We start from the raw sequence: 19,377 nt of genomic DNA on the forward strand, positions 1-19,377 counted from the left end.
TTGATAAATTTAAGTAAATATATTTAGAAAATAAATTTTAAAAGTGGCGATGTATAAACTAAAGCTATACTATTATCGATCGATCTATCTAGTATCTGTTAAGTCTGTAGGTAATACTCAAAACTCAATACCCAACAAGTCGAAACTGCTTGATACTCTTTTTGTTGATGCACATTGAAGATTGTTGCCCGGGGCGAAAACACATCAAAATCGAATTCACCAGATGTCCAAAACTAAAGTTTGGTATGGGTATAGACATAGTAACTATATGTTGGGGCACGCAGGGTGCTTATACACATGGGACGCCACTACGATACGTTTCTTCTCTATCTCAATTTAGTAACAATCGAATGATAAAACGAGAGAGAAATAATCACATCCGGTAATAAACCGTGTAACTACGTAGCAAGGGGACTTTTAAAACTGAGACCACAGAAATCTCGGAGGATATAAAGGGAAGAAGACCTAAATTGTATCAAATTAGAGAGTCATTCGGAAATTATAGTTTCCGATGTTTTCTTCCGAAATCGAATTATTATTTTTCAATATCTGTCTTACTGTCTATATACTTTACCTTCAATATATTTTAACATTTTAATATTTTAATATTTTAATATTTTAATATTTTAATATTTTAATATTTAAAAAAAAAAAAAAAAGGATAAGAACAAAAAAATGCTTTTAGACAACTATAAAATTTTACGGAAATACCAGGTGGTTTATTATTATTATATTTTTTAACCGCAATGCATAGTAGCGAGAGTATGAATATGATACTATATCTGTACATTTATCACTTAGACACAAAAAGTATTTTATTTAATATATACTCTTTCATATATCTTTATTTATTTATTCTCCCTTACTTCATTATATCTCTTCTGACCTTTCAATACATTTTCTTTATCATCATCATCATCATCAGCATACATATATTTACATCGATAGCCGTTGCATCAGTTTTTATTGACAAACGTTCTATCATTATTTTAATATTCATATTTATGGCAATTTAGTACAATTTTGTATAAGATTACCGTTAAAACATATTAATCAAGGATGCGCTAAGTAATTTAATGCAATATAATCACAAAAAATATTATATACTGTACAAAACAAATCAAAGTGTATAATAATTACGGTATTTTCATGAAAAACCAAAAAAATTTTTTTTTATTGTCAATATCAATAATTAGTTGTTTGTACATTTAAAAAGATGCTGTTCGAGCATCGCAACTATTATCATATATGTCATCGAAAATATATTTAATGTGCAAGCAACGTGTTTGAATCAAAATAATATTTATTAAATAAATTCGTTCATAAAACCGGTTTAATTAATATAATCCATGATTAATTCGTCTTTACGGTAGTACGTGATTTGATGTTTAAAATTTTAAATAAACGCGCGGAAATTTTAATTAATATTATTTTAGTTTATATATAAACATAAACATTTATTTATATTATGTATATATTTATGTGTATTTTTATGTATATTTGTATAATTGTGTATAAATTTTCTCTGTTATTTATTTATCTGGTTTCAAGTGCAGTTATTAATTATTGCACGTGTAAAAAAAGCTTTTATCTACAGGATTTTATGCGATAATTAACATTTAATATTATAATCAACAAGAAAACATATTACATGACAGGATAATTTTTGAATTTTGTACACAATAATAATAATAATAAAAACAATAATAATAAGAATAATAATTAACATAATAATGATTATACATAATTCTTGTAAATAATAACTCATAATTATAATAATTAAACTAATAGTTGAATTTGTAATAATCGTTTTTACAAAACAAAAAAAAAAAAAAAAACTAATTGCTATGCGATTTTCTTCTATAACTGGAATTAAATTGTCAGTTATTGACCATCAGACTCGATTATTATCATTATCATTTACTAGTATATTCTTTGATATTACAAATTTATTAAATCAATTTGTTTTAACTATATTTGTTTATATTTATACTATTGTATTGTAATATTTAGCAATATACTGTTAAATTGAGATTCAGCTCACAATCGATACCGCACAATCGAGTCCGAATGGATGTTACGGTGGATAAGATTAATTAAACATAAACTTGTTCTACCAGACGAGGCCCTCGCTTTGCATCTGGTGTTGCTGTTCAGGAAAGCCACCGCCACCGCCTCCTCCACCACCGGGACCGCCACAATTACCACCTCCACCAGGATTACCTTGCCCGCCACCTGAAAATTTTAGAGTAATAATCGATCTATAAAATATCTAACAATATAGGCTACTCGAATTAAAACTATCGTTACAATCATCGCTATTAACACTTCGTTCGGATGTTAATGTCTTGAGGGATAAATTTAATAAAAATTTTCTAATAAGCCATAAATTGTTGGTTTTAAAAATTTATTGCTTCATTTTACAGCTCTTTTATTATATTATTATTCGATTATTAATTCGCTTCTGAAGTTTATAAGTTCTTATCTTTAAATGAGTGATTGTAGTATACCGGAAAATAGGTTTATTTGAATCAAAAAAATTAATAAGAAAGATCAAAATAGTCGTCGTTAATTAAAGTAAAATTTTTCTTATAAAAAACTAGAAAGTTTTTTTTTACTTACAAAAATTTTATTTCGCTCAAAATAATTAATATCTTTATAAACATTTTTTTGAAAGAGAATTATTTTTTTCTGGGTTCGCTTTAAATTATGACACGATCGTCTAATCACCAATGTTAATTTGTTAATCAATTTTAATTGTTATGGAAGCGATTTATAGTGGTAAAACAATCTAAATCGATTCACTCAATATTTATGAAACATTATTTCCACTTAGAACCCTGATAATAATCGGATAGCTATTCCAAAGGCTCTAAAACGTTGACATCGATTGAAAACACAAGTTTCGACAGAAATAATTGAACTGCAATAAATTTCTCTCTGTTTTTTATTTAAAATTTTTACAGCTGAACAATAAAAAATTATTTCAGTTATTAATTTGTTTGTCGAAAGGCATTTTTAATAAACGTGTACATTTCAAGATCTTAATAATAAACTGTGCAGTCATTTATGGAAGGATGATTATATTTATGCATGAAATTATTAGTTAAGTGTGCATGAGTTAAAATCAAGAGATAAATTACAGTTTGTTTCCTTTTTTTCACTCTAGTAACTTTAGCTTTAAAGTTAAATAAAAAAAACCTTCATAAAAAGTTACCTTACACTGAAGATATCATTCGGTTTTAATGAAGAAGATATTTTCATATTTCAAAAGTCGATTAAATCTAAATGTATTACTTTAATTACTCTCTCATTTATTATTGGATGATAGTGACCTTATTTTTTAATGATACGACATTTATTTTTCATGTAAGAATTATACCTATATAACAAAGAAATCTGTAAGCGAGATATATTAATTGCAATAGAATAATATTTTTGAAGTTAGTAATTTTTAGACGATGTAATTTTATTATATGTACTAATTACTGAGTTCAGTCTGTTATATATGTTTTATAGAGCCGGATGAGGGGGCCGCTATCCTCAACACGTTATGTTGGATAATATATGTGTCGATAAATACACAAGTCTGGTATTCTTCAGTTGGAACAAGATATTTTAATAATTGGCTAAATGTATTCATTGTTAGAAAAAAAAAAAAAAAAAAAAAAACTCGATTCAAGAGAAAAAAATCATAAACTAAAAAGTTGAAGCAAAATTTTTCTTAATCTAAGACAATTTTGAATCAAATTAATTTTTTATCAGTTTAGGCGATGGAAAGTAAAACAATAATTACATTAAAAATATTCTGACATTGTACATCTTCTAATTTTGCATAAAAATTCTAAAAAAAAAAATTTATTTTATCAATTAAATATTTTATTTTCGTATGAACAATTATTATTTACATCCACAAATGATTATAGCTAAAATTGACCTAGATCTTACTCAGCAGTTGTATCACAGACCATTATAATAATTTACAATATATATATATATATATATATATATATATATATATATATATATATATATATATATATATATATATATATATACAGTAAAAAAACTGTTATAAAAGTTTTAGCGGCATGTCTAATGAGCTTTTATGTAAAAGGTGAAGTGGAAAAAGAAGAAAGATACAGATTGTTGAAATCTTTAGTGATGAGCCTACCTGTAGGTGCTAGGAACTCTCCGGGACTGCCGCCCGACGGTGGTTGAGGTCCTTGGCCCGGAGGTCCCGTGAGAAATTCCGGGGGGCCTCCCGCAGCGCCTGGTGGTGGATACTCCCCCGTAACAGCCGCTGCCGCCATCCCCCCTATACTGGCAGGGTCGAGACCTGTCACAAACAAGTTGGGAACTGATCAGAGAATATCGTACCGTGTTTCCATCTCCGAATACCCTGCCATTTCTCAACTTAAAATTTTATTTTCCAATAAAACGTAATCGACATTAAATCAAGATAACAAACGAAAAAAAATAAAAAAAAACTTTTGGAATTAATAAGAAAATTCATTAAAAATGATTTTGCATTCAATCAATTTGCCAACTCACTGGGATTACCTGGACCAGCAAACGGCGGTCCATGCGGATGCGGAGGGCCATGTGCTCCAAAGAACTCATGGTGAAATGGAACAGGACCCCCATATCCAAAGTCAAATTTATCAGTTGGAAAATACGAGAATCCTGGTGGTGGACCATCGTCTCCTCCCAGAGCTCCATGGTTCAGGTTCAATGGGAATCCGCGCATTTTTCTAGACCCATTGAAAAACGGACTCCTTCCCATTGTCGTAAGTTGTTTCAACCTCCGTTCTTTACTCCTCTTGTTTTGAAACCATACCTGCCAATAATTAATTGTCAATTCAAAGATCAACTGACTAAATAAATTTTTTTTATATTTTTTTATTTCTTAAATTATAGAGCAAAAAATACCTGTATCACTCGCATAGGTAAACTAGTCTCTTTCGCAAGTTGTTCCCTTATATGCCGGGTTGGTTTTGGCGTTGCAGAAAACGCCGTTTTCAATATTTCTAATTGTTTAGCTTTTATTGTAGTTCTTGGCCCCCGTCGCTTCGATCCCGCACCACCGTCGCCGCTACCTCCACCAGCACCACCGTCAGGACTTTTGTTTTCTGTTTGACTATCTCTAGTTTCAGGATCACCATCTAGGGAACCTGTTTTCAAAACAAACAGACCAAAATTATTAATTGATTTCATTTTCAATTAGAATTCAATTTAAGAACAGAAATAATTAATTTACGCGAAGAAACTCAATACTCAATACTCGGCAACTTTACTCTCGATATCACCATCTAGTCGATTTCCCGATGAAAAATTGTACAATAGCCCAAATTAATATACATTAAATTCATGTGAAAAAATATTTTTACCCATTAAAAGCTCGATAATATAAGATCAAATACTTGAAAAATTAGTTTGTCATTTTAATTATCTGTTAGACTATATTGTGTGTCCGACTGTCATATAAAAAGTAATGAATTACTGTAAATCTATTACTATTTATAAATTTTTTATTCATCCTTCAGATAAGCTTCAGTGATTAGCTTTCTTATCAAACTAATTATCGATTAAAAGATATATATCGTCATAAAAGTCGATAAATTTCCCGAGTATGTTTTTATAAAATTTATTGTAAATATGTTTTTATCTTATTTTCTGATGTGCATATTTAATTACACTTCTGATGTTTCCTATACATATTTTTCATCCATAGATCTAATATATTTACTTTCCTATGTTTTAATAACATCCCTGTACACAGAATAAAAAGATTTAATTGGACCAAAAAAATTTTTAGGACGATCTAAAGTTGTTATGGAGCAAACAGAAATTTTTTTGAAACACCTATGATTTATTTTTATTTTTCTAAATATGTTCTTGACTCAAAATTAAGATAATTATACGCAAAAATTGAATGTTTTTTATCAATAATTTAGAAAGAATTAAAAAAATTTTTTGATGAATTAAATTTACTTAATAAAGATTTAATAAGACTCCGTTTATTACCATGTGTTGAAAAAAATTTTTTAATAGTTACAAAAATTAATAGAACTCTTATTCTACTGTTATAGATTAGATGTATAAATACCCAGATCAGCAGGTACTCGATCTCTTATTCTGTTTCTGTCTTAAAACCCATGATCTTTAACCCCGCAATGTTTTGTTTCGCAATGTATATGTATCCGTTACCCATCGACGCGTATTATTGACGGTATAAAAATCAGAAGAGTCGGGAGGTCCTGTATACGTATTACATAATATCCCCTGCAGCATTATTACTATAAAGAGAGCGAGTTAAAAGCTATAGGGCATACCGCGATAATCTTGTACATATCGAGCGATTGCAGGGAGGTCTTAACCACGGGACAAAGAAAATGTTTGGACAGTGTCATATCGTACACCAGGACACCCCTTGAAGATACCCTCGTACTTAGAGCGGATGAAGAGCACCTACCAAACACTATACTAACAAATCCCCAATTCTATACTGATACTCACCATACTGCAGAAAGTTATCATGTATATTATATATAAATATATATAAAGCGACTGTAAGAGAAAAAAAAAAGAGTGCGGAAACCATTGTCAGCATTTTTTCTACCCTACCTTGGATAAAAGAGCCAGTTAGAAAAAGTGGATAATAAGTCGCTCGCCCGTAAGATATATACTTTGTAAATATTATATGGTCGGATGGTTATAATCGCTTTTTGATACACTCTCCATGGTATAGTATGCCCGTTTGTTTTCAAATTTACGCAGCAATACTTTTTTGTTCTTTACTACTAGAATTATAATGATGCTTTTAGAGAAAAGGAGGATGGGTAAAAAAACAGTAACTCGAAAATTCGGTAAAAAATATTTTTTCCAAATTGTTCCAAGTCTCAATTTTGTTCCTAAATATTTTTTTGAGCAAATAAATTATTCTCCAGCTACAGATATTTTTACAGATAAGAAAAAAAATAATCAATCGAATTTATTAACTCACCAAGATCCTCAGAGTCTTCTTGCTTGCAGGAATCACTCCCAAGAGGTAGGTCACTGACATGCCCGACACTCTGTTCACCCGTACTACCCGGACCTAAACTATGTGGTCCAAGATGTGACCCACCCAATCCTTCGTGATGATGAAGGTGATTACTTCCATCTTCGTCCTCGTCTTCCGAGCCTGAGCCCATCAGGGAGTCACCACCTGCGGGCAAAATCGGCGATTCTTTTACGAATCATCGACAAAAGTGTTGAATTAACTAAAAATATATTTTTTAATTTTTGTTGTTAAATTTACAGTTAATTTTAAAGTCACTTAATATTTAGCATCACGCTCTTCATCAGATATAATACTTTAACGAAAATATTTGGTATAACGCTTAGATTAAAAAAGAGTGAGCTTACTGGATGAAATAAAGAGTAAAATGAAAAATGGATTATGGCGATTCATAGAAAACTCATGGAAAAAATAATGACTATACTTTTGATTTAGTTATGGGCCAACGTCTTTACTTGGGCGTTTCTAGAACGAGTAGACCGAGCTGGCTGTGGTTACTCGTGGCCGACTGTCGGCATGCGACAAAAGAGAACCCGCTGTGTAACATAACGACCCTTGTATTCGTCTCACAGTTACAAAACCTCTTAAAATCATCGAGTATAGAGATCAAACCAAGACGAAGACGGTGAAATAAAATAACGTTGCAAGTATTATTTTTTATACACTCCGATATTCACACGCATTTACTTACAGCCTATACATATATATGTACATTACTATAAATTCTGACTAGACGAGAGTCTATCTCTCTTTCACGCATACTTCCATGCCCATCTTCCTTAAAAGAATAATATTAAATATAAACACCGAGAAGTGAGAATAAAACGAGATCTTGTGCACTTTAATGTCCTTCTTATCCTTTAAGCTCTGTGACATGTTGATGCACCACCGACCAACGATACACTCGTATATTTTCACAGCTTGTCTGACATCAACCCGGCATTCTATATATTATTCTGCTCTAAAGAATTCACTAAAAAAATAGAGGACAACAACCGTACCCATCTACCCCTAGTTTCAGAAGCGTTGTACCGTTGTGTTCTGAATTTATTTTTTCTATATGTATATTATGCTATTCAATTTGAAGAGTTGGAATACATTTCTATAAATATTCGGCTATGACACTGTTAAAAATAGTGTGAAAGTTACTGACGAAATTAAATGATTTTTCTTAACTTGATCTTTAAATATTTTCAATTAATTAGTAAACAATCAAAATCAAAAAAGGTAATTATAGATTTCTTAATATTTTTTATTTTGTTAAGACATAAAAAATTTTAATATTTCTACTTGAAATTTAATAACAGTTATGTAAAAAATTCAAACACTACATGAAATCTATATGCGTATTAACTACGCATTCTGTCTTTAGAATTGTGTAATAATAACAATATAAAATTTAAGATAAAGAAATTTCTCAAAGTAATTTTCTTGATTCAACATTTTTCTCTTTAATAAAGTTAATTTTTCTCAAAATATTTTACAAGTAAAGAATTTTAATTTTTACTTGACGTATTTTAAAAATTCCCACCAATTTTCTATAATTTAATAAATTCATTTTCACAAAATAAAAGTTTGATTGTTATTTAAACAAATTACTTGAAAATTTATAAATTTATTTAATAGTCAAGGTGGGATATAGTCTACTGTACGGAATATTCGATTTTGAAGTGGACCTGTTTCAAATTTAGTAAGACGTAAATCACATAACTCTGAACTGATGAAAAAAAAGTCTCAAGGAAGAATAATATCGTAAAAAAAAAAAAAAAAAAAAAAAAAAAAAAAAAATATCTAACGAGTCGCTGAAGCGTTTCCTAATCCCGCGGTTTGAGAGTGACTTCTTGGCGTTTCGTTTCCACGTGGATACGCGTACGGATGACTTACCATGATGACTATGAGCGTGACGGGCGTCCGGCAGGGGCTTTCCCGACAAGTAGTCTTGCTTGCAGACAAACTTGTTGTCGTCCAGGACATAGAGCTCCTCGCCAGTGCTCAGCTGCCTTCGACAAACAAGGCAGGTGAAGCAGTTTAGATGAAAAACTTTATCTCTTGCCTTTCTCACAAGGTCTTGGGGGCTTATGCCTTGAAGACATCCACTGCACTTTGTTCCATATCTCCTGTGGCAACAAATAAAAATAAATATACATATTATTATGTACAGTTAATACTCAACTGTGTCATTTCATTAAATGAAAGTGTAGATATATGATAATAAATCATTGATTGCATGTGCATCTACACGTATAAATTCTTGCTAGTCAGGTGTTAATTTATATCTCATAGCTCATTTACTATTTTTATTATTATGAAATTATTTAAGAACTTTTTTATTGTCAACAAAAAAATTAGACGGCTATGCAAACAAATCAATAAATCTGTTTATCGATGATTGTCACTTACTAATAATGATGTATATTGAAATTATTTATAATTAATTATATTAATTTAGATGTTAATAAATTAACATTATTATATTGGACATAAATAAGACGAAAAAAAAGTGGAATGATATGATAAAATATTTAAAAAAATATGAATTTAATAATTTGGTAATATTTCGAAATTTATATTAATCTGAATTTTATTCTTCAATTTTTAAAAAGAGTCATTCACTGTTGCTTAAAGATTAATTTAGATTCTAATAATTTTATTTGTATTTTTATACATTATTCTGACGGATTTCTCAATTATTGACAATGATTAGATTTCTGTGTTAATCAATGTCATTAAAAAATTATTAATGAATTTTTCGATGACGTTTCTCAATCAATTCGACCGAAAATTTAAAAAACATTGACCACTGAAAGCCATGGAATATTTATTTATATTTCAACAACTTGTTTTGGTATAATATAACCTTTGTAAATTATAATAACCTGCCAGTGTAAATAGAAGTTAAAAAATAATCACTATAGAATTATCATAATAATCAATACAAAGAAGGTGTAATTATCTCGATGGTAAAAAAATTGTATCTAGAAATTGTAAGGCGAGAAAAGGTATTTGCACGGGATTTGATGACATATATTATAGAGGAGCATCATCAGAAGCTTTGATTTTTTTACAGTAGAAAGTATATATATCCTGAAGGCATATTTTGCGTTTGCGACTCCATCCTAACTCGCCTAATTACAGGAATTATTTAATTAATTATAGCAATTAGTTACTCCCATTCTCACAGTAAATTCACTGAGTATTAAAAATTTTTTATTTTTTACACCCTGCTTTATTTCTTTCCGTTCTTTTTTTTTTTTATTTTTTTTTTACTCTTTTTTCTTTTCTTTTCTCTTCTTATTCTTTTCTCATCTCATTCACATATATTAACTGCATTATTATATATATATATATATATATATATTTCCAGTCTTTTATTTTATTTTCATTCAAAGTTGAATTTCATATGCGAAAACCTTTTCTACCTCGTATATTGGCTGACCGTGAAAATAAATCGCTAATAGACGAAGGCAAGAAATAGCCTAGTAAACTCTTAAGTCCAGACGCAAAAACAAAACAGACTAAAATAAAATTGAAATAAAGTTATAAGGTTAAAAAAAAGTAAAAGTATTCAGAGCTAAGCTGATGAACTTTTTCTGAACTCTTCTAAAAATAAAAAAAAAAACAATTTTAAGTGGGTAAAAAAATTTTTGAAAATAATAAACCGTAGATATTTTTCTAGCTGAAAATAAAAAATCTATGTGGAACATAAGATACTACATAAAAAAACCAGAAAAAAGGGAAGAGATCGAGCACGATTTGTTATGGACCAGCGTTCACGGTTTCTCGTACGTGTCTCGTATTTTTTGTCCTTCTGTCCCACTCTCTCTCACTTAGGTCCCCGAACATTTTTGTATATTACATTACTTCTCACATAAATGACTTGTGCACAATAATTTTCTTACTTATAAATTTATAAAATATATATATATATATATATATATATATATATATATATATATATATATATATATATATATATGTGAGTTTTTCTGTTTATCACTACTCAAAGAACACGTAAGGATAATATACATTCATCATAAATGTACTGACTAGCGAGCTAATAACATATACGCTAACATAAATTCATCAAAGAACTAAACCCGTGAATTCAATGCCTTTCATTTGCTTCTACCAATTCACGATAGCGAGTACGTGAAGTATGTGAAGGTAATGTGTAAGTTTTTTATTAGTACTAAAGTAAACTTTAGATTTTAGAGTTTGATTTTATTTAACTCGCTATTCGTTAACTTCAAAACTAAAATCTATGTAACTGCATGTAAATATGTTGACTTATATAGGTTGATTACTTTTATGTATTTATTTTAGTTTTACGGCTCAATACTCCAATAGCGAGTTTTAGAAAATTTTTAATAATAAAAATTATTTTTAACTCAAAGAATTTGAAGTATTCAAAATCAAATACGAAAATTTACTCATAAAATACTAAAAATAAGAAAATAGTAATGGAATTAAATCATGTGATCAATTTATCACGTTTTTACAACGCACTAAAAAGTATAAATTAATTTTTCTCTGTCTCCTTTGTCCTGAAAATTTGTCAATGTCAATTCTTAATAGTTATCAAAAAACTGGTAAGATTTGAAATAAAATTGTCCTTTTTTTATGAAAGTATATTTAACTATAACTAAAAAAATGATGAGCAATAAATTATCGCACTTGTCATCCCATCGCTTAATTCCTACTTAAGTCCCAAAAACGATAAATTCTTTATTTTTTTTATAAAAAAATAATGGTGATTAAATATTAATAAACATACTAATAAAAATACTTTGATTTAACTACTAATTATAATATAATTGCGATTAATAATCAAAATACAGAAAAAAAATTAAATTAATTTATGTTGCGTAATTTATATAATACATCCGAGATGAAAACAGAATTCATGAATACATAAATGATACATTTTATTATATTTTTAAGTTCGAATCATTAAATTACTAATATTAATATTCATAATTTATTGAATCGTCGAGATAAAGCTTTTGTTTCGGTACTACATAAAAAGCCGGGAAATTCGATGGCTCTCTTTTCATCAGCTTTTGTTTTTGCCATGAATAATATTCATTCAGAAATTAGTTGTTCGGCTTGAATTAAAATAGATAGTAATTGATTTTTCCTGTACAATTGTTTTCGGTAATAAAATAAAATTTGTAATTTTTCATAAGGATAATTTTTTTTTTTATATCAATTTCTTCTTTCTGAGTCTTTGCTGCTCTTTGAAAATTTAATTGTCTTATTATCTATTTTTCTAAAATTCAAAAATTCAAAAATTCAGCCAACTACATGCTAAATGCATGGAAATGAAGACATTCTAGAGTGAAGTATAAATATTCATGATTCAAGAAGAAATTCACGATCAAAATTATCTGTAGGACAGAGCAAAAATATTCTCTTGAATCAAGTAAATTTTTTTTTTTTATACAAAATCAAACTTTTAGAACTGCAAAATTACTATACTAATTAAGAATATAAATTCCCTAAGGCAAAGTCTGTATTGTTAAAGAAAAAAATGAACATTATTTCGTTAAATCATAAATAAAAAGTCATAATATAGGAGATTAATTACTCTTAAAGAAATACATTAAATTCTCGTGAACACATAGTCACTCTGAAAGTGGTCAGTGTAAAAATGTTGTCTTCATATACAAATCCCCATAGCCGAGGATGTCTAGACCTTCCTGGAAAGGAAGACGGCGTTAGTTCGACTCTCTGGCGTACCCGTCACGCCCAACGGACTTGACTCTCACGAGCCAGCGTCATGGTACATTTATTATATTTCCACGTTTAGTTCGCAACGTTAACGTTACGACGTGTGCGAGTAGGTAGGCCTATACAGATACAGTACTACTTATACTTATACTTATATTTATAACTAATATAGCAGACATGCATGCAAACTACACATAACAGTTGATCGTGCGTTTTGCGTTTGGTTCTACACTAACACAATCGCATCGTTCACGTCAATACGACTTTGACTTGAGAATTCACCTCGACTCTTTGAGTTAAAAATTCACATCATATATATTGGTCCAGTGTATATGAGAAACAACCAAACGCTGAGAGTTACTTCTCGCGCTGTGAATTGCGGGGTTATTTACGAGCTAACTATATATATATAAGTCTTTCACGCGACCGGTTATCGTTTCTTACCTTTCCGCCGTATTTTTAGTGTTTCACTTTTTTAATGGATTGTTTTTTTAATCTTTTAAATTTACTTTTTATTACATTCATGTCTATTTGAATGAATTTTAAAATGAATGGACATCTTCTCAACATCTCGTCCGATCAGACGAGAAGTAGAACAGAAGGACTCTAGTACACTGACAGGGAGCAATCCTGTCACTTGAAAAAAAAAAAAAAAAAAAAAAAAAAATATAAACTTTGGAAACTTAATAAATAAATAATTTAAAATATTACACTTTATAATTTTTCTGTTTGTTAGTTAGAATAATTGTCTGAACGTCGGATATTTAAAAAAACTTCTATTTTTTATTCAGAAAAAAATCTTTGTCCCTTTAAATCTAACTTATCCAGGTTTCACTTAAAAATAAACAATATTTTCCTTATAATTGCCTATTCAATCTAAAAATGTAATTTTCATCAAAACTCTACAATTCTCGTTAACATATTTTTTTGTTTAAATTTAAAAAACGTATACCTAAACCAAAAATTTATTTTTTTTATCTGAAAATATATCGCTGAATTTTTTATGCGAAACTGACACCCTAAGATTAGAAAAAATGATAATCCAAAGGTTATTAATAATTTTTTTTCTTATAATATCAAAATATAAATTGTGACCTTTGCATGAGAAAAATATAACTTGCAAAAAATTTAATTGATTCTCAGCGAATGTAATACTGATTAATAATAATCACCCAAAGATTATATATTATAAGGCGCGTAATTATTTTTACTCATCATTCATATCTATTACGATTTTTTTTTTTCGAAACTTTTAAGCAATCTTAAATTAATTCAATGTGTCTTTATTTATTTTATGCGCAGTGTTGTGTGATTTATAAGGTTTATAGCTTGATAAAAAAAAAATATTAATTACCTGAAGAAATCATTCCGACAAAATAATTTTGATTCACGGGAAAAACACTTTTCCTGAAGCTCGGTTCCACAATCGAAGCATCTTACGCAGTCACCATGCCACGCTCGCTCCAAAACATTAAGAAAAAATTTGTCCATTATTGGTTTCTTACACCCTGCACACGACAGGAGCATTGCCAAACCACACCTCCCTGTAAACATTAATTTTATATATTATTTGAGGTTGAAAAATCTATACTACTGTCTAATAAGGTGGGAATAAAAATCTATACAAGTATTTGACTTTAATAAAAAAAAAAATTAATTTTCAAAAACATCCTGCCTTATTAAAAAATCAATTTATTAACATATTCATATGAATAAGCCCGTTGATATACTGTTTGATGAGACACATGTCATCAATATATACTATCTGTTCCTACTCAAACATATCGCCTGTATCTCGTATCAAATCGATCAGTTTCATCAAACTACAAAAGCTGTCTTAATCACATTTTTCTTAAAGTGTTGAGACATTTGCATAATTTTTATATCAAAGAATAATATAGAAGAAGAAAAGAAGACAAAATAAGCTCTTAAATTTTTTTTTTTTTTTTTTTTTTTTTTTTGTTAAGCAAGTGATTAAATGTAGAACGAGAAAAACAAAATTAATTTTCTTATTTGAACAAAATAATACGTATTTTTTTAATTAAAATTTTTTGATTAATTAATTCAAATTAACTGAGTGTTCTATTCATTTTGACATTCAATTTAGTTTAATATAGAATTATTATATCCATATATCCACCATTAAAAATATTACAAAAGTATTAAACTAATATAAAAAATAAAGCAAAGTGTAAAATTTGAGAAATTTTCAAATTATTAAAATTATAAATTAGCAAAGTTGATGAAATCAAATATGATGCAAGAACCACTGTCATATATTGCAAAAACATTAAATAAACAACATGTATTTATCTACCAATTATCTACCATATATAAATTTATATCAATTATATAAGCAACAAAAATAATAATAATATTTACTATTTTTGGTATGATATTCTTTTAATAAAAATTATATTATAATGTGAATATTTAAAACAAAAAAAAGTAAGATATGAAAATTGACTTATAATGGTAATTAATGATTATTTATTATTAGTTAATGAATAGTTCCACTAAAAAACTATAATTACTAAATTAAAATGATTGATTTGTTTTTAAATGATATAGATACATATTAATTCAAATTAATTAATAATATGCTTATTTATATATTCCATATATTATGGATCTATTTTAATTTTTACCCATTTTTATTCACAATATCAAATGACTTTTTGCATAAAAAATTATAACTCACATAATTATAATAATAAATATATTAAATATTATACGACTTATTCGGATAACGTTAACTAATAAATAATTTGATATTTAAGAGATTATAAAGTTTAGTGGCATTGTTCTGAGCATAATACACAAAGAATACTTTTAATAAATAATTAAAAAATTATTAACACAATGTTAAATTATTTTTTATTTTAATATCGTCAGAAAGTTTTTTAATGTTTACTTTCTCACGTGTTTTTCTATTTTTATCAGTGTATTAATTTTTCAAGTACATTTTACTTTATTATTTTCATTTATTTCCAAAGTCACTTTGTACTTCTGTGCTCTATCTCTAGAGCAAACTTAGACACTTTCTTTCTCTGTCTCGATACTTTCGTGTGTTTCTCGCGGTTTCCTCTGATGGGCGGAGCTACTCTCGTGCTACCGGCGCTCTTAACCGAGCAACTACCCCTTCTGCTTGTTAACCCTCATATTCCCCTTTATCGGCATCCTCCATCGTGCGAATCACGACCTTTTACACTAGTCCCCGAATTTTTAAGCTGGATTTTATGGTGAAACCATATTTACGTATTTCGATTAATATTCTTTATAAAATTTTATGATTTTAATAATATTTTTTTGTTTTAAATTTATTAAGCACAGTAAAAAATTTTGTGTTAAATATTTAACACTTTTTCGTGTTAATTTAGCACAATAAATATTAAATTTACACAAAAATGTGTTAAATATTTAACAAAAAAATTTTTAACGCAAAATTTTTTTTTGTGAGGGTTTATAAAATTTCTTCACTTGGTCAAATGGTTCAAATTAGTCTACGATCGAAATATAAATCGATGAAATTTATAAAAACATAAATAGGAGCTTACATATGCTTTCAACATATCTGCATTTTTTGTATAAACGTCATCATAATAAATTTGTTTTGGGCGTTACAGTGAAAAAACAATGGACGTTAAAGACTACTGCATTATATCCTAAGCAACCTTGAAATAAAAATCGAAGAATGCAAACATGCAAAATACAGCTTAAGAAAGTTTATGATCTTTTGTGGGTATGTACTCAAATGTTATAACGATATAAATTTTCAACGAGGTCGTTAATAATATTTGGAAGAAAAAGTTGATCGGTATAAATACTTGAAATTTATCAAAAGTGACGAATTTTTGTAATTTTAGTATTTCGGTTGAAATCAAATATGTAAATGATATAATTATAAACTTCTATTTGAGATATGTATTTTTTTTTTTATTTCAATTGAATAATAGTACACTCTAAAAAAATTAAGCGATAATGCAAGTATTCGGAAATTGCGCTCAACTATACAGCATATTTGAATATACACGGCAAACGAAGGAGATTATGTTCTTATCCTCTGAATGATACGTTTCTGAAATGAGGGATTTAGATTCTTTATGATTATTTTTTTTTCTTTCCCTGCTGATAAATAAATTTTATCGAGAAAAAAACACTTTCTTTATTTAAGAGCTTATTTACTTTAGTTAAAATAATATTTTCTTCCAAGATTTTTTCTTGTGTTTTGTAAAAAATCGTGATAAATTTTTTAATTTTTTCTAGTATTATTCTAGTACAAAACTGTACTCATTTAAATAATTATAACACAACACCTTTTAAAAAAAATTTTGTCAGACAATTAAATGTAAAATTTTGCATTTAAATATTTACTCCAAATCATATATTCTATGAATTCTTTACTTCAGATTATGTATCTATAAATACCACAAAGTAGAATTAATTTATATCGTTTAAAATCTGTCACGCAAACGAATGTAATAATACCCTTCATTATCTGATTTATAAAAAATATAATTTATGTTAAACAGAATCATCTAAGTACTTTGATGAAAAGTCTATCCGGATGAATTCATTACTTAAAAAATTTATATAATATTAATCTTTACTTGCTTCGTGTTCTATAATATTACACAAAAAGAAAAAAAGTCTTGAATGAAGTTAAAATTTCTTGAAGGAATTTAAATTTTTTCAAGCCAAGAAAATTTCTTCTTGCTCCAAAATAACTTCGGTCTTCCTTAAAATTTTCTTGGTTCAAGAAATTTCTTTTTTTTTTGTGTATAAAATTTTTTAAACAACCAAATGAGAATCCTAATATTATATACAACCCACTATCTCCTTGAATATCATTGAGACTCGATTCGTCCATGTAAAATAAAAAGTAAAAAAAATTTTAAAACAAAATAAGATAATTATTTAACGAAGGAAAAAGTTGAACGAATGAATGGGGAGTAAAATTGGCAGTAATTTGGGTATCTTACCAATATTATGGGCCTGGGTGAGAGCGAGGGGGGCACAACGGGAGCCTCCAAGAGTGGCTTCCCTTAATCGGGGGGTGCTGCTCGCGGTGACCCCAGGGGCACCTCCCCCGGCCCCAGCAACCCCGTACCCCTCCACCTCCCCAGCCGCGGCAGCGGCCACCCCCACCCCCACTCTCTCGGCGGTTAAGGGACCACTGATACGAGCACCTTCCACTAACCCGAACCTTTCAAACGGTCCCGAGGGCCCCAGCGCACCCACCTTTACTGCAGTTATATCCGACACGCGGTCCACTCACAATGCACGGATCACGCACTACAGATTTTACTTATTTTTTTTTTTTTTTTTTTTTTTTTTTTTTTTTTTATAATTCAACTCCCGTAACACCGTAACACTATTTATGGATAAAATGATAACAAAAATAATTTTACACTAAAACAATTCTTGCTATGTTTAAAAACTTATTTTTTTTATTTCAATTTCACAAACACATTTTTTTTACAATATTTATTTAATTCAAAATTAATTAATAATATTGAAATTTTTGTACCACAAAAAAATGTTAGTACCTACGAATTTTACGTAATATTCATTGATTGCTGTAATTACGTCAATAATTCCAATTATTTTTGGAGTCATTGAATTTTAATGAACTTAAATTTTTACATTTTTCAAAATTTTTTATCCTATTTAATTTAAAGTGTCATCACCATCACATTACAATATTTTATATACATAATTATTCACATTTAATAAATATTGTCACGAAAAACAGGCGATTATTTTAACATTAAATTTCCACAGCAAAGTCCGACGGATAATTAGCGGCATGTTTTAAATCTTATTGATAGAGATTAAATAAACATTTACTATAATACTTTCACAGTAATCCTTTTTTGTTTTATTAGAATAGATATTAATTGAGTTACTAAAGAACACAGGACTTAAAATCCGATATTTTATTTACAAATAATGTGTTTGTTGTTAAATGAAATAGATAAACACGCGTTTGATGCAGGCGAATATCGTGAAGTAATTAGAGGGTTGAATAAATATAAGAATAGAGAATACACTCGGTTCGGAGTTCGCCAGCCAACTGGCCGCACCTGCGATTGAGAACCCCACCTCAATATATGATGGGCTGAAAAGCTGCGGATTCAGTCCCGCCCACAACAGAATCAGTATTCCACAGTGAGTGTTGGCTATTGGTGGAAAAGCCCGTAAAAAGGCGGATTTATCCCCCCAACATTATTCGGCATGGCCTTTAGAATGGCTGCTGAACGAATGCTAAGGAAATATAAACCTCTGAGAGGGAGAAATGCTGGGGATGGACCAGCTTCCGTCCGCGACAGTAGCAAAGGATGGTGGCGGCTGCCGATGGTGCCGCCTCGTGACTGGTTAACTATCGATCCTTCGAGCAAAGTGAGTTTAAACACTCAGCACTATCAAAATGCTACAGGTTACTACGTCACACTTTCAAGAGAGAACTTATCCTGAATATTTTACATGCATCTTCTTTCATTTTTTCATTCATTTGTTTATTTATTCTTTTTCTTTAATTTTAATATTTATTATTACTATTGTTGTCATTTTCTTTCATTTCT

The 19,377-nt window shown here is 28.8% G+C and overlaps 1 protein-coding gene across 5 annotated transcripts; it reads right to left on the reverse strand.

The window, feature by feature from the left end:
• Window positions 1-675: 675 nt before the first annotated feature.
• Lim1 (LIM homeobox 1) lies at window positions 676-17,904 on the reverse strand. Of its 5 annotated transcripts, none has more exons than XM_074253716.1 (8): window positions 17,776-17,904; window positions 14,148-14,337; window positions 8,948-9,180; window positions 7,007-7,210; window positions 4,933-5,174; window positions 4,555-4,840; window positions 4,175-4,360; window positions 676-2,235 (listed from the first exon to the last, which is right to left on the reverse strand). In XM_074253716.1, the coding sequence occupies exons 2-8, from the start codon at window positions 14,318-14,320 to the stop codon at window positions 2,114-2,116; spliced, it is 1,446 nt and encodes a 481-aa protein (XP_074109817.1). In that variant the 5' UTR covers window positions 14,321-14,337; window positions 17,776-17,904; the 3' UTR covers window positions 676-2,113. The 5 variants fall into 5 exon arrangements, with proteins under 5 accessions (XP_074109817.1, XP_074109818.1, XP_074109815.1 ...); XM_074253717.1 differs by having other exon boundaries at window positions 4,175-4,339; window positions 4,564-4,840; window positions 7,007-7,231; XM_074253714.1 differs by having other exon boundaries at window positions 4,564-4,840; window positions 7,007-7,231.
• Window positions 17,905-19,377: the final 1,473 nt, after the last annotated feature.

The sequence above is a fragment of the Cotesia typhae genome, unplaced genomic scaffold (assembly GCF_013202065.1).
Source record: "Cotesia typhae breed Kobodo isofemale line unplaced genomic scaffold, CoteBio_Ctyphae scaffold_13, whole genome shotgun sequence".
In the NCBI taxonomy this organism is placed as follows: Eukaryota; Metazoa; Arthropoda; class Insecta; order Hymenoptera; family Braconidae; genus Cotesia; species Cotesia typhae.

What these genes read in the sequence shown, in the direction of transcription:
- Lim1 (XM_074253713.1), bottom strand. Translation starts at nt 14,320, where the DNA reads ATGCTCCTGTCGTGTGCAGGGTGTAAGAAACCAATAATGGACAAATTT. An exon ending in TGCTGGTCCAGGTAATCCCA is followed by an intron (nt 4,361 to 4,554) that starts GTGAGTTGGCAA and finishes TTCTCTGATCAG; the next exon opens with TTCCCAACTTGTTTGTGACA. An exon ending in AGAGTTCCTAGCACCTACAG is followed by an intron (nt 2,236 to 4,174) that starts GTAGGCTCATCA and finishes TAAAATTTTCAG; the next exon opens with GTGGCGGGCAAGGTAATCCT.